The 15,243-nt window shown below is 40.8% G+C and overlaps 1 protein-coding gene across 3 annotated transcripts in view; it reads right to left on the bottom strand.

Moving 5' to 3' along the window:
- Positions 1 to 15,243, bottom strand: part of unc5c (unc-5 netrin receptor C) — a 122,318-nt gene that overhangs the window by 51,646 nt on the left and 55,429 nt on the right. For all 3 annotated transcript variants that reach the window (XM_040000237.1, XM_040000238.1, XM_040000239.1), the window contains exon 2: positions 5,593 to 5,823. In XM_040000237.1, coding sequence (XP_039856171.1) covers positions 5,593 to 5,823 — 231 coding nt within the window. The remainder of the gene's footprint in view (positions 1 to 5,592; positions 5,824 to 15,243) is intronic.

Raw genomic sequence — 15,243 nt, 5'->3', positions numbered from 1 at the left:
CACAGCCTCCTTGTTCTGGCACAGAGCAAGCATAGTGACATCCCACACACTAGCTTACCTCTCATGTAAAATTTACACAGTGTGCCAGCAGGCAGGGGTACAGCCACGTCTATTGTGTCACCGTTTGCTTCGGCGTGTATGGCTTTCAACACATATGTGCGAGTGCCAAAGAGTGCGCCTCTGGTCGCCGCTACTTGATGCCAGTATGCTCGCCTGAGAGGATGTTTTGTTAGTTTGAGAATGTGATGATGGATGTGCTTTTGTGGGAGCATCACATCCAGTCTAGCAGAGGGAAAATCAATAGTGGAAACAGTAAGTAGATTCTCATAATTCTCAGAAGGTCTAAAACGTGCGCAAGAATCAGTCATTTGTTTTTTTTCTGTCAGCGCTGCAGACATAAAGGGCTCTACAGTGATCAATTATCCGCCTGATGTTGTTAGCATACTCTATACCATTAGAGAATCGAAAATGATGACGATGCCTGCAGTGGTTATCAGTCTCCTTTAAGAGTCATTCATGACTTCACGGGGATTACTAAACCTGGATTAAACTCTCCCTTTCCTGTGTTGCACTTCAAACACATCTGAAGAATCACCCTGATGGAAAAATCAGAGCTCTGAAACGAGCCCGCTGACCTCATCCAGTGACTTCATATGTGCTCAGCTAGAATTTCTAAGTGTGCTTTATATCAATACAATGATAACAAAATAAAACCGGCCATTCAATTTACAATCAAGGTGTGTAAACTGTGTCAGGGCCAGTGAGGCAGGGCTACTATCTTCCTAAGCCATTAATAACTGGCTAAATTAGGGGCTTCATTTTGAGAGGATTCATTATTTATGTGGTTTTTAACATGAGCTAGCCTAGCAGCCTATTGTTAGCACCAGGAAACATTATTGATCAAACCAGTCAAGCAAAAACAGGCGGCATTGGTCACTGAAGGAGAGATGGAGGAGGTGGGAGGCATAAGTGCCCTGATATTCTTGTGAGATGAAGAGTGCATCTGTTAGATCTTTTAACGTATATCTCAGAGAAAGTGACAGGCTGTCTCCGGTGTACGTTACACTACCTGCACCTACTTATAATTAATTTGCTACTCATTTGCACAGATCAATGCACTCTCCACTCACAGAGACTATGAAATGCCTTTAAAAATGCTACAATGTTTTTGGGCCACGTTAAGCACCTACAAAATCTTCAAAAAGGTTTTGCATTCAATACCCAGTTATTTTGCTCGGGTGTTGTATCTGTCCAGGCTTACTTGCATGTCCTTTCTAGTTCTTTTTATACCCAACAAACAAAATTAAGTCCTATAGAAGCAGTAAAGGTGCATTTACTTTGTCACAGGACTGCACAAAATGTTCTGTTCTGTAAAAATGTTCTTTTCACATGATTGTAGATGCGCACATGAGCCAATTTCCTTTGACCTCATATTCAGGGTGGGTAGACACCTAGTTGACATCCCTCGTTTGATCATTTTACACAATACCACAGGAAAGTTTTAACATAATCAGCAGAACATCACTCAGATATATTTATTGAAGCCATAATGTGCAATGATATTTTAGTAATGTAAGCTGGGTAGCTAATGCCTTCCTCTTACCTTTAAAATTATGAATGTTTTCTCAGTGGCTTTGGTTCTAAATGACCTGCCTTTCTTTGTGAAACACCTGCACATAAAGTGAAGCTCACAGTGATAAAAACATTTCAGACAGTACTTTTTAATTCGCTTCTTCTAATGCACCTTTATCTACCAGATGGTCAGGAGAGTCTTTCGTCACATACGGCAGACAACTGAATAACCAATCACAGCAAAGCAGCCCTCCTGCTGATCCAATCTAGCACCAACCAATTTGAAATGGTTCATGGCCACATGTCAGAATGACGCTTCCTTCTGGCAACTGTGTAAATATAAGTTCCCTTTTTCTTTTGGACTATTTTTCCTTTGCACAGGCAAATGCACATGCTGTTTTACTTTTATAACTGGCTGCTGATCAAAAGAAACTCTTCAAATGGCCCCTTTATTCTGCATGTAATCACCGGCTCCTTACAAAAAGATCATGTACAATCATGCCACTTGTTGAGGTGTTAATTGTTTTTATGCAGTGTATTTTTTTTTTAATGCTCATGTGCTACTTGTGGCTTACAGCACCTTAGATTCATGGGAATAAAAAAACCTTTAGACGTTACATATACCTGAAGCCACTTCAGCACCAATGATGTAAGGCAGCAGGTAAGTTGGTTCATGCTGTGTACAGTGAATCAAGTCCTGTATTGCTGATTGCATTCCAGCTACTGATGACGCACACATTGTGCTTTCAGCCGGTAGGATTTCATGACGCAAACATCTTAAATTTTAAAATGAATGTCATTTGCGTCATTCAGTGCCTTTAAAAAGTATTTGCAACATTTACGTTTATATGTTTTACTGCCTCACAGGATTGAGTCAAAGCTGATTTGTAGCCTTTTTAACAGAAGAAAAGTCCTTTTTGTAAGTAAAAAAGAGGGAGAGAAAGAGAGATGTGTTTTTGAGGAAAGCTTTTAGTTGGCAGAATTACAGCTGTGTAATTCTCTTTCCATTTCTTAGAGGCTGATGTTCCTGTACTCCAAAGCATGTTCAGTGACAGGAAGATTGTATCTTTTCCCTGACATGTGCTCATCGATCACATTTTCCCAAGTTTTTTTCTGGGATGTCCCTGTGTTTTTATTGTATGGTTTATGCTACAATACTGATCGAAGAAGGTGAAATCTTTTAAATAGAACCTAGTGTTATCTTTTTAACTATGTGCCCTTTAAAACCTTTGCACTATGTCTCTTCCCTTTGTTTGTGTATATTTGGGATAAAAGTCAAATATGTATACAGTGTTCCCCTGTATTTATAGCACTGTGCAAAAGTGCAAGGAGTAAAGAGTAAAAATTTTAAAGTTTTAACAATTTAATTGATTGTATTTAAAAGAAAAGTTGAATGGAATCCAGGAACACCTGTAATTTCTATCCTTTGTCTCATAAACTTTTTTGATCTCGCAATCTCTTATTTTATGATCAGAACACCTTAACAGAGGTAAGACGAGAGAAAAAGAGAAAATGGGCTCAAGATTTACTCGTACAGAGGAAGAGATCAGATTTCTTTGGGCTACACTGTCAGTGTTATTGACCATGCTGGCCAGTTTCTATTGGTGCTTCTTTTTTGTCAATCTGGGGAAATCAGAGAGCAGTGGAGTGGGATGAGAAGGGCTACACACATCCACTGAGCTCTTGTGGTGTTGTGTGCGTTTGTGCTGGGTGCAAGAGCATAAATGAATGAATGTCTTTGCAGTAAATAGCCTGTGGATATGGCTATGTAGAGTGGGTGCGTGTATGATGTGTGGGTTGTTTTCCATGTTGATGCTTTTAGCTAAAAACCTTCTGACATAAAGGCTAAGAGCCACTGATACCTCACCCTCTTCTTTGTCATAATCATAACTACGAAACACAAGCTCAGATCGGTGTATTCTACCTAAAGTACACTAGGTCACAAAATAAAAGTATTTCAGGTTGGAAAGCGTGTTGTTTTTCTTGTTTTTTTCCCAATAACTCCTTTCATGTTTGTGCTCACTGCAAGAATCCTTTTGTCTGTGTATCTGCTTTTGTATCTTGTACCACTGCTGTAACACTTCTTTTGTATATGCTCTGGCTGTCATCTTTAACACTGCTATGTTTTTTTTCCCATACTGTATATTTCAGTAAAATGGAACTTCAGAGGTATTTTTTATTGAATGCCAAAGTTAAAACACGCTTTCCGATGTTCAAAGTGTATGCATATGTGTGTGAATTCACGTTTAAGTAAAGGAGAAACTATCTGTCTGTGTGTTTGTGTGTGTGTGTGTGTGTGTGTGTGTGTGTGTGTGTGTGTGTGTGTGTGTGTCAAAACAGTGGAATGAAAAGGGTAAATGCGATGTGATTGGTACCTGTGGGTGACAGAACGAACTCAATTTCCAATACAGCAGCTGAATGCAGCCAATCAGTGCTGGGCTGTTGTGTGTAATGGCTCTGCTGCCTTTGGGGACTGAATTCTTAAAAACAACCGTACCGGAGCTTCACTACCATCACTTCCTCTTGATGCTCAACAAAACAGGTACGTAAACAGACATATCCCAAAAAGTTGATTCTGTTCATCTATGCGCAACGTTTTCAGTGGAAGAAACGTTTCATCACTCACCCAAATGAACTCTTCAGTCTCAGCTGCATAATGACGGAAACTGGAACCACTGACTAACAACGAGGCACGAGCTCAGTTTAAAATGTAAATTGACAAGAACACTGATCCACAGTCAGGAGTACTATTCACAGAAAATTGGGAAATGACTGCAATCACAGCACAGCAAAGATGTACCCTTTTCTTAGTTCAGAGATGGCCGTTCTCTTTTCACATACGCGGCTTCCTTGACTTTCCCGCTCAAACCACCTTTTCTCCCCCGACAAGGATGTGACAACATCATCGCTAAAGGAGTGACATCTGGTCTGTAGGGGTTCAGGCCCAATAAGGCAGCTCTTCTGTGTTGTGCCAAAAGTTGCTTGGTATCCCCAAATTACGGCAATCTTCTCAGCACTTAATCGCGTACACCGTTTTGCTCTTGTGCCAGAGGACCCGATCCTCGGGGCAGAACAATTTTTGGTGTACTGTAGGGTGTTTTCAGGTTTGAAAGCCAGAAAAACATTGTGTTTTTGAGAAAAAAAAATGCATCTCAGCTGTTGCTCAAACTCCTGACACATAAAGGATCACTAATGGTGATCTCCAGTGGTGATCGTTTAAGCAGCAGTTATCCCAATTGAAAAGGGAACAACCATCTTGAACTGACGAGGGGGCCTACGAATACATCTTTCCCCATGTTACAGTGCTGTGCAGCCATTCCCCAACTCTCTGTGAATGATCAGTGGCCAAGACAATTTGCATATTAACAAGCATGAAACTGAGCATGTGGCTCTTTGTTAGGCAATGGCGCTCGCTTCGGTCATTATTGCATCTGTGTTGTTTATGAAGTTGAGGAAACCTGCAGAAACTGAAGAGGTCACTTGAATGAGCGGCAAACTCTTTCTCCACTCCACAAACACTGTTTGAAAAGCTTTCTGGAATTTCCTTATCTGGATTATTGAGCAGGCACCGAAACAAAATATACACACTCAAATGCATAAACGCATGATTGTGATGGAAATGATGGTGCCAAATGAAAGATACCTCACCTACAGTCTGAGTGGCAAGGTCAGCAGTTAAATATGCTGGACAATAAGATTTATAAGCAGAGATTCACATTGAGCGTATGTTTGTAAAGACACTTTTGTCAGAACTCATACTCATACACTTGCTTTTGGGAAAATATGAAAACATCATATTGTGATTCAAGGTTACGTTTTCAACTTTTTATCAGAACAACAATCTTCTGCGAACCTTAACCAACTGCTTTGATTTTCTTAAACGATAATATGAAACCAAATCATGTTTTAGCTGTCAGGATGCATTTCTGTGAAGAAAACAATTTTTATTAGTGGTCTGTGCAGCATGATGTCTTCTAAAACAGAGTTGCTAGTCAGCACTTAGCCGATTTTTCTACTGACCAGAGTTCTCGTCAACCCTCTCCTCCACAGTGTGCTCCTTCTGGTGAACCCACTCGCTGTTGCACTTGAAGTAGATTTGGGTGGCAGGTGTGGCCTTGCAGTACAGGTTAACAGGCTTGTTCTTGACTATGTAGGCCTCCTCTGGTTCCATTAAAAACACGGGCAGCGGCTCTGGGGGGTCTGAGGGGAACGTTTCTGGCAGCTCACCGAGACCAATGAAGTCATCCTCAACTGTGAAGAGAGAAACAAACGAAGAATGGTTAGAAGGAAAGAGAGGACGAAGTGGAGAACAGAAGCCAAAATCCCAAGACAGAAAGTGGGAGGACGGGATGGAAGAGCGGAAAGCAGACAAGAGACAGTGGGACAGTATTATAACCACAGCCTTTGCATGGGATTATCCATGTGCACAGCACACAGTGAAATCCCTATCATTTGATATTTTGGAATGTTTACACAAGTGTATTTTAGAGCGCAGGAAATTCTGTGATTCCTCTCCGGCAATAAGACTGCCTCCTCGGTCTAACCACAATCAGCTACTGCTGAGAAGCGAGCACGGCAGAGCCAATAATGAGAAGCAGAGTTCAGAGGTCGACTCCGAGGAACTGAAATTATAAGCTGATCTATCCGTGTCTCCCATTTTCTCTCGCGCACACACGCTCTTTGCTTTTGTCACTTTCTCGCACACGGGCATGCGAGCACGCACACATGCTCCAGATCTAATGACCTCAGGCTTCTGGCCCATTTTATGCCATTCCTCGGATACTTCTGCAGTAGACAGATATGCTTCCCTGTAATTACAAGTCCCTTTCATCTCCCTGTCTTAAATCACATACACACAACTGCATGTGCATGCACACACAAACATGGAGGGAAGAAAAAAAAAAGTGGCACAAATATATGGGTGTACACGCCCACCAAATGAGCCCGGCTAACTTTGTAACTCTTTGAAGAAGGAAGGATGAAGCCTATTGGCCATCCCATTTGTCACCTCCAGATCTGTTCTATTATTACCATCGAACCGGTAGACATTAATTATTCACAAGCGCGAAAGAAAGAAGGCAAAGTAATAGAGACAGAGCTACAGTGGGAAACATAAGGTGAGAGAGGGAGGAACACTGGGAGACACTCAAAGTAACTCAGCCAGACAGACATGGATTGAGTCATTGAAAGAGAGTTGCAGCAGACAGACAGTAACATAGCACAGGAGGACAGAAACAGGAAGGCAGACTGTTCAGATAACAAAATACTTTATCAGCCCATCAGTAATTCTTCCATGTCCTTCTATCTACCTATTTCTCTGTCCTGTGTGGACATGCTGGAGCCTTGTTGTCTGACAGAGGTTGCCTCTTGGATGCTTTGAGAGCACTAAATAATGTCTTGGCTGAGCAGATATCTCCCCATGATGTCTCCCTAATGTTATCTCTCCCTCCATACCTGCCACAGATTGAAGCTGATTGCTAGGAAATGAAAGGGCAGGAGGAGTCAACCAGAAAATGGCCAAAGCCACCTTCAGCAAGGCGGAGGAGGGGTCCGTCTCTGTCCTGTTATGATGCAGGTGAGGTCTTATAAGAACCTGTCCATTTACCATTTGCACATCCTGTTTTGTAGGTGTGTTATTGCATTTCATCAAAAAAGAGTAAGCTTGGATGTATTTTTTATGGACTTCTATGCTCCTGCTAATTGAATATAAGCTATAAGTGACCTTTGACCTTTGGGGTTTGTGTTTGTGTACGTGCAATAAAGAGCCACAACAAGACCATTAGTTGTTTTGATTAACTTCCATCATTCGCTATCAATTCAAGAAATAAGCTAAACATTGCGTGGCCTTTCCTCCCATGCATCTTTATGTACTGTAGGTGATGACTCTATAATGTACAAGTCTATTCAAGCAGACCTTGGCTTACACTGTTCTTTTCTGCTCTATCGTCCTCAGTCCACCCACATCCTCAACCAGGGGACCCTGACCCAGAAACAGGCAAAGAGAGCCAAGGAAACTCATTAAAGACTGTGTTAGCCTTCTTTCACCCTCCATTCCTATTATCTCTCCATCTCTCCCTCTCGCTTCTGGCTCCGTCGCTCTGTCGAACTCTGAGGCAGGGAGATCTGAAACAGCCATGAAAGCGTGGCTCCCTTACACATAAAGAGACGCGTGTCTCATCTCCTCGCACACATACACCCGGCACAAGCGTTAATGTGCGCGGAGGCACGCACAAACTCGCTTACAGACATTGGACTTCATCAGCTTCCTCAGTGCAAGAAATAATAAATTCAAGTGAATGGAACTAGCCCTGCAGTGAAAAATCAGCCCAGAAATGGGGAAAAAAGAAACATGACAAAATGAAAGACCCTGACTCTTACCAATCATTCTGCTCCCCCTCAACACCCTGCATTAGTAGTTTTATGTTTGTGGCGTACGTTTCCCGTATAAGAAACATATACTCACATTCACTTCCCTGGACAGATTTGTTATTTTCGTTCTTTGAAATGTGACTGGAAAGCTTCTTCCTTGTCACCTACAGCCAGTGAAAGCTGGAAAGTAATGTGAGGCACCGTGCTGTAAGGCACAAGTGGCTGGAAACTAGCATAGACCGAATGTACAGGTCTACAATGACCAACCAGGGAAATTAAGAGGACGCATCCAGCGTCGGCCGAGTGCATAAACAAACTATGCACCTCAACAGAGTCAGTTCACAAAAAGTAGAAAATAAACAGACTGAACTGCAGGAACATTAATCAGGAACACTTGCTTTTTCTGATGTGCAAGGTTTGTTAAAAGGCAACATGCAAGGGTCTATTTAAGCAACAACCTGTGTTGGGAGCAATCTGAAATTATATATAAGTGATAAAATTCTTCCTTTCATAAATGTGGGAGGATTTAGTTGGGTCGGGATTAGTGTGACTTGACAGTGTGGACTGATGCTAATTTGTTTTCATGCTTGCATAGTGGTGTGATGATTAGCACTGGTCACCTTGCAGCAAGAAGATCCTGGGTTTAAATCCAGTCTGGGGTCTTTCTATGTGGGCTTCTTCCCCAATTCCAAAGACATTCATTGGTCATTTTAAACTGGCTGTGTGTCTTTCTGTGTTAGTCCAGAAAGTGACCTGTCCAGGATGCATCTGCTTATGACAGCTGGGATGGGCATCCACCCGCTTTAACCCTGAATTGAAGAAGTGCAAGAAAATGGATAGATGGATTGTACTTGGAAGTTAGCCAGTTAATACGCCAGGTTTATTAACACAGCTAACCTGTTCATAGACACGATATGCTTGTGCGTTGATGTAAATTGTCCGTAATCTCTTTAAATGCACTTTTTGAATCACGACTGTTTCATGATATAGCCAATTACTGATCCCTTTGTATTGCATTTTGTCAATCACTGCTTAACATCTCAGTACGTTCCACCTTTGCTCCCTCACCGAAACAATGCAGAGGGCAACAAAAGCTCAGACTTTTTCTTTTCCAGTTGGTGATAAAATAGTTTAGATGTTTAGGCACTGGCTTATTAAAAATAATGAGTGCTCGTGACAATGCACAGTTATGTTGTGTAATGGCAAATTGCAATGCTTCTAAAGACCAAACATGCATTATGAAATACATTTTTAGTGTCACTGTCCTTTTAACAGGAACATTAATATGGCATGCCTCCAGTGTTTGATATGCAATATGGACTTTTTCAAGCATCTGCGATTCTGTAACTTGACTTTAATCAGAAAAAATCTAAATTGCTTTCATATTGAGTGTTTAAAATTTAATGAAATATGTCCTTGCAGCACTTTTATTCAAATTGTATTTTGCTCTGTAATTGGGGTAAGTTTTCCTAATGCATACTGTAACTCTTATTAGTGAATATTTTAAGACTCAAATTGAATATTACTTGAATTTTAGAACAATTTCACAACACAAGAACAAAAAGAATTTTGAAGACAAATGAGCTGCTAAAGAAAAAGAAAACCCTTAAAAATAAGTTTACTGGATGAATGGATACTGCCATTTTGCATCGTCAATGAATTTATTAGGTAGAAGGCACGCTGGTCTGGAAAATGGAAAGACAGATCAGAATTAATCGAATTAATCCGAGATTAGTGAGTGGGAGTGAAGCAAGATAAGAGAAGGTCTTGGCAGTGACTCTCTATTTTGGCTTGAGTTCACTCCAGTAACTGTGGGAGTGCAGCAATATTAAGGGATGTTTACATTTTGGACATGAACAAATCATAGTCAAAACAGGCTCATAGCACTGGCACAACAACATATATTAAGACAGAGTCCCTGAGATAAGAGGTACACTAAAAAAAGAAGTGTTGCATAAATAAATCACAGTTGCACAGAAAAGTGGGAAACCCACATCAGAGAAGAAAGCAAGAAATTCATAATAAATATGAGATCATATTTCGCAACTTCAATGTGGTCAACACTGAGATTTTGCAAACATGTGAGCACTAACCACGTGAAGTTGACCATTTTGGACGTGTGATAATCACAATAACAATGTAGGATCAAGTGAATGCTTCAGTTACACAGGCCTAGAAAGCAGTTTACGACTTTATTCTTAGAACCTTATTAGGTCCAATATGGTAAATGGTTCTAATGTAATACAAGCACAACATAACAGGAGAAACCTCTATGCAGTAAGTGCTAAACAGATTGCAAAACCAGCAAAATCAAGAGTGACCAGTTTAATTAGCCAGTGTTTACTTTGCTGGTTATTATTTTGGCGAGTTGATACTGATATTGCCAATATTTTCTTTAACATTTTTTGGCTTAAAATCATGTTACTGCATCTTAAATATGGACTAAAGTAATAATAGATCATTTATAGGAGTATTTATAAATGGAAACTGGTTGCCTTCATCAAAAGTCGTCCGAACAACGCAGTTCAAGTTAACAACAAAAAACGACCATAGCATATCTGGGGTATTCTGGACTTCAGTTGCTCATCCATTGCCCCTTTGACACACACGCACACAGACACACACACTGAAGGCATGTCATGGATTGACTGTTATATTGCAATGCAGCTATCAAACGTTGATGGATGCACTGGAAATGAGTTGGGGTCCAATATCTTGGGCAAGGGCAGTTAGCCATGGATCGAACCACCGACCTGACAGTGGATGACCTGCTCTCTCTCTTGAGCCACTGAAGTCACAAAAACTTGTAAAAGCTCTTGTTCTTTTAAATTTTGTGTTTAGGTGCCAGCTGTAGCCAAAGTCAGTTCTTCGCAACAGACACTCTGGATATGTCCAAATCTGGAACCAGGGAGATTTGTGTGGATTTTCTACAGTGAGTAGAAGTAAATGGGATTTCAAAGTAAAACATTGAAACACAATATTACTACAAAATTTCTAGACTAGATGATAGGGCTTCAGTTTTCAAAAACCATTTCTGAAATGCTGAAAATACACTGTAAGGTGTTGTTTACTGATACAGGTGATACTTTTGATTTTTACATAAAATAAATTCTCATTATACATCTAGAAAATAGCCTGTATTATGTACAATATGTTTGCTGCACATACTATAGAATGAACCGTTTTCCTGCACCGCATGCCTGGTTTGAATATTTGTAAGACCGTATATCTTATATCATATATTGTATGTGAGTGCTTCTGATAACAGCATTTCAATGCTGGGCTGTGACATCACCATGCAAGATAAGCTGTCTCCATTTTATCTGTACTCAAGCTGATTTATTGTCCCAAAGAAAGCACTGTATCAGTTGGACAATGTTTCCCTTCCATCAGCGGTGAGTCAAGCATGAAAAAGAATGAACACCAACATAAACCTCCTCTCTGTTCATCCCCGTTTTATTCTGATTTGTCCACTTTGCTCTCCTCTCATTCCCTCTTGCCTTCTTCCTTTCACCTTCTTTTCACTCAGCCCTCTCATTCATGTATACATCCCTCGTCCGGATATAGAAAAAGACTGGTTGGCTTGATCGCTGGACAAGGGTGGAGTTTTACTCGGCGGTGTTTTGCTACTCCGCTATGGGGAAGGACAAGAGGTACTTTGCATCTGGGTGGTCAAGCAGAATAATAAACCATCCAGCTGTCAAGTCAAGTGAAGCAGGATAAGTAGACTGTCAATCAGATCTCCCAATAAATGTACTTTAAACACACCTACCCATTATATTGAGTGAACATAAATCTATGGTAATGACTTTCCCCAGTCAATACTTGTTAGTATTGGATTAAGTAAAGACCCATACATCCCACTGGCTCAAAATCGATATGTATGGCTGTTGGTTTAAAAGCAAAATCCTTTAGAAGCTCCATGAGAAATGGGCAGAATAAGTACAGGCTTCCTTCCACTCTGATGTCTCTTTCCAGCTGAGTGCTTTATATACACTCGTGTGTCTACACACATTGTCTGCAGGGTCCCGTCTCACACTTGGCTGCGGCAGGTATTTATTGATTACTGTTAAGGGCCAGTGACCTCTCCCTCGCCCCGTCCTATCGGAGCCTCTCTGCTGAGGCATGCAAAGCACACTCATATATCATCTCTAGGGAATCCTACCATCACACAACCTAGCAGGGGAGGAGAAATTAAAAAAAAGAAAAAGAAAAACAACAACAAGAGATTCCCTAAAAGTCAGCATTGAGCTCAATCAGTTCACTGCACATAGTCATGTCATTGCAGGCTGAAATCACAGCGACCTGGAGGCAGAGTTCACGTACACCAAATAAACAGAATGAATAATTAAATGTGCTCAGTATAGCAAACCCCAATTCATGGGTTTTATCTTTACCGGCGCATGTGATGTAATTGGAAAAATGAATGCGCAAACTGAGATCGGCCACTGTGGTAAAGTGCAAACACGCAGCTGAAAAATACTGGAATATTAAAGAATGGGAGAAAAAGAGATGCACATGTAAAGTTTGTACAATAATCAGCTTCCTAAACTTTTCCACAGCTTCCTCTGTGACTTATAAGTGGCCAGATAGGTGGAGAATAAAAAAACAATATTAAAAAATACAAAAAATAAATCGGCAAAAGCTGATTGCGTTTTTTTTGTTTGTTTGTTTTGTTTTTTGGGAGGACAGACCCACTTCTGTCTTTGTGACTTTGCACATGCAATCATGTCTTTCTCACTGTTGGCGTTTACATGTTCTCTCTGATCATTATCCCCGACCTTCACTTGGTTCTCTCTGGCTGCACTCTGGCAGGAAGCAGCTGGCGGTTGCCAGGGTCATGCTAGGCCTTGGTCACTGCCTGTCCAGTTGCATGATGGTGCCAGAAAAGACTAGGTCAAAGCATCATAATTATCAAGGTTCACCATTTCATTTTTTAAACACATTTTCACTGCCCCAAAAACTATATTTTGATGTAATAGAAGACTAAATGGAAATTTTTAGATCAACACATTTTTAAATGTTACTGCCTGTGGTTGAAAACACGCTGTGTGCCAGTCAAGCAGTTAATCTGGTCAGACTAGCTGGTAATAGAAATTAAATGATGGATTGAAGACTAGAAATCTGCTCTATGTTTCTCAAACCAAATGTAATTCTATTAATTAATAATTATTCAGTTATGTGATAGGAGACACTAAAGAGGTGAGAAGAAGCACGAGAGAAGCCAGAGACCTCGACAAACGAGATAGGTGAGCGATCTTTTTAAACTAAAGAAAGCAGGATTTTATTCAGTGTTCATCCAACGTCTGCTTATGAGATTTTTCCCTTTACAAGCGGGAACATGAACACTGAAAAGTAACTAGGAAAAAACAAGGAAAAAAAACAAGACAATTAAAATTTATGTGTAAAGACCAATAGTAGGCTTTTCAATTCAGTGAGCAAGTGGTTGAATTGCTTTGATGCATAAACGAGTACGACTATTGGCAATTAAAGCCCATTTAGATGATTTATGTTTCTCCTCTTTATTCTTTTATAATGTTTGAGAATGTGTTTGCATTCACACTTGTTGTCTTACAACCTTAAAGTTGCCATTAAGTTAATGCATGACCAACATTTTACATATTTAATTTCATTTTGGGGTGTTATTTTAGCTCCCCTATCCTTATGTGTCACATTCTCTGTTTTTCTATTGCTTTTTCTAAATGTTTTTTTCTCCTCAGTCTCCTGCAGTTACGATTACCTTCTCATTGGATACAATATGCTCCCCATCCACCCCCCTTTCCCTCCCGCATGTGCTCATGGATGAAAAGTCATTTTGGTGCTTGATTGGAGAATGATGCTGCTACTTAGAGAGTCAGTCCATCAGCACTGAGGGAGGAGAGCGCAAGGAGACAGAGAAAAGCTCTGGAGGAGAAGTGGCTCCCTGGGGCGTTGTAGCTGTGATGGGTGAGCTGTCAAACGCCCCATTGTCCAAATTACCCAGCAAGCACCATGCCGCCACCCAGGACTAATTTATGGTGCAGCAAGGCACGGCACATACATTGCTTTCTGAGTTTACGGGAGAGAAAAAGAGAGGGAAAAGGTGTAAGGAACAAGTGGGCTGTTCAACCTAACCCATTCCAAAGAGGTACAGCGGGGGTTCAAACACAGACAGTACAACACAAACCCCAATTAACTTCACACAGGATGGGTATTTGCCATCTTTATGCTTCAAGTCCTCAATGACAGGTGTCAATATGAATATGTGTCATGCTCCCGCGCCTCCATGCCCACCCACAACTCGAGCACTTGCATTCACTGATGCACAAACACTTAAATGATGTTTTAAAGCAGCCATTGCATACATAAGCCCCATTGCTTGGCTTCACTTGCAGACATAACGACTGGTCCTTTTATCGCAAAAATGGCAAGCCTATTCACTTGTCACATGTCACACCCCTGGGTGTCCGAAACCAGACAGGGCCATCACCCTACCCCATACTGACCAGCGGGCCATGGAGTGGAGCTGTGCTTGTCAGAAGGAGACGCGCTGCACTCTCTGACCCCTCACTGTGCCCAACGCCTTGATGCGATGCCTCTACTTGGCTAATTGGCCCATAGCAGTAGGCAGCCTGTTTCTGCCACTATCGAAAGGCCAAAAGGCCAGACATACAAACAAAAGATGACAACAGATGCACAGGATCATCTCATTAAAAAAAAAAAAAAAAAAAACTATGATCAGAATAAGCTACACAACTTATCAACAACATAAACTCTGGAGAAATTAATTGTGCATGCAAGAAAGTGTCAGCAAAATAATCTCATTTACATTTGTTTTTGCATTTGACATTTGGGCATTTGTTTTAAACGTAGCCATAAAGCGGTTCAGAGGATTTCTCAAATACCTCACATCAGCTTTAGAAGTGGTTTACCAATGTACCCGTGTCTTCAAAAAGACAGTGAGAGAAATCTTACGCCTTTCACCACCAGTGTAAACTGTCTTCACACTGGAGAAGAGCTGCTTATCAAAGAAAATTAACAGTAACAAACTCATTCTCAGCACTAAATTAGACTCCTGAAAAGACATGAGTACCGACAAGTAGAAGCTGCCAATCTGCTCATGAGCTACACTTCAATATTTGTCCTGTGTATATCAAAACATACATACATCTGCTATACATGAATTAATTACTCTTATGGCCTTTTGTTACTTGCATGTAAAGCTCAAGAATTGTCCATTCTTCAAACTCCTTAAACCTTGCCTTAGTGTAAAGCCATTGATAATTTGGACATATGCATACAAAGAGATTAGTGTGATTTCAG

The sequence above is a fragment of the Simochromis diagramma genome, unplaced genomic scaffold (genome assembly GCF_900408965.1).
Source record: "Simochromis diagramma unplaced genomic scaffold, fSimDia1.1 OVJJ01000596.1, whole genome shotgun sequence".
Classification (NCBI taxonomy): domain Eukaryota; kingdom Metazoa; phylum Chordata; class Actinopteri; order Cichliformes; family Cichlidae; genus Simochromis; species Simochromis diagramma.
The sequence above is the reverse complement of the archived record's forward strand: the minus strand, read 5'-3'. Positions and strand labels throughout refer to the sequence as shown.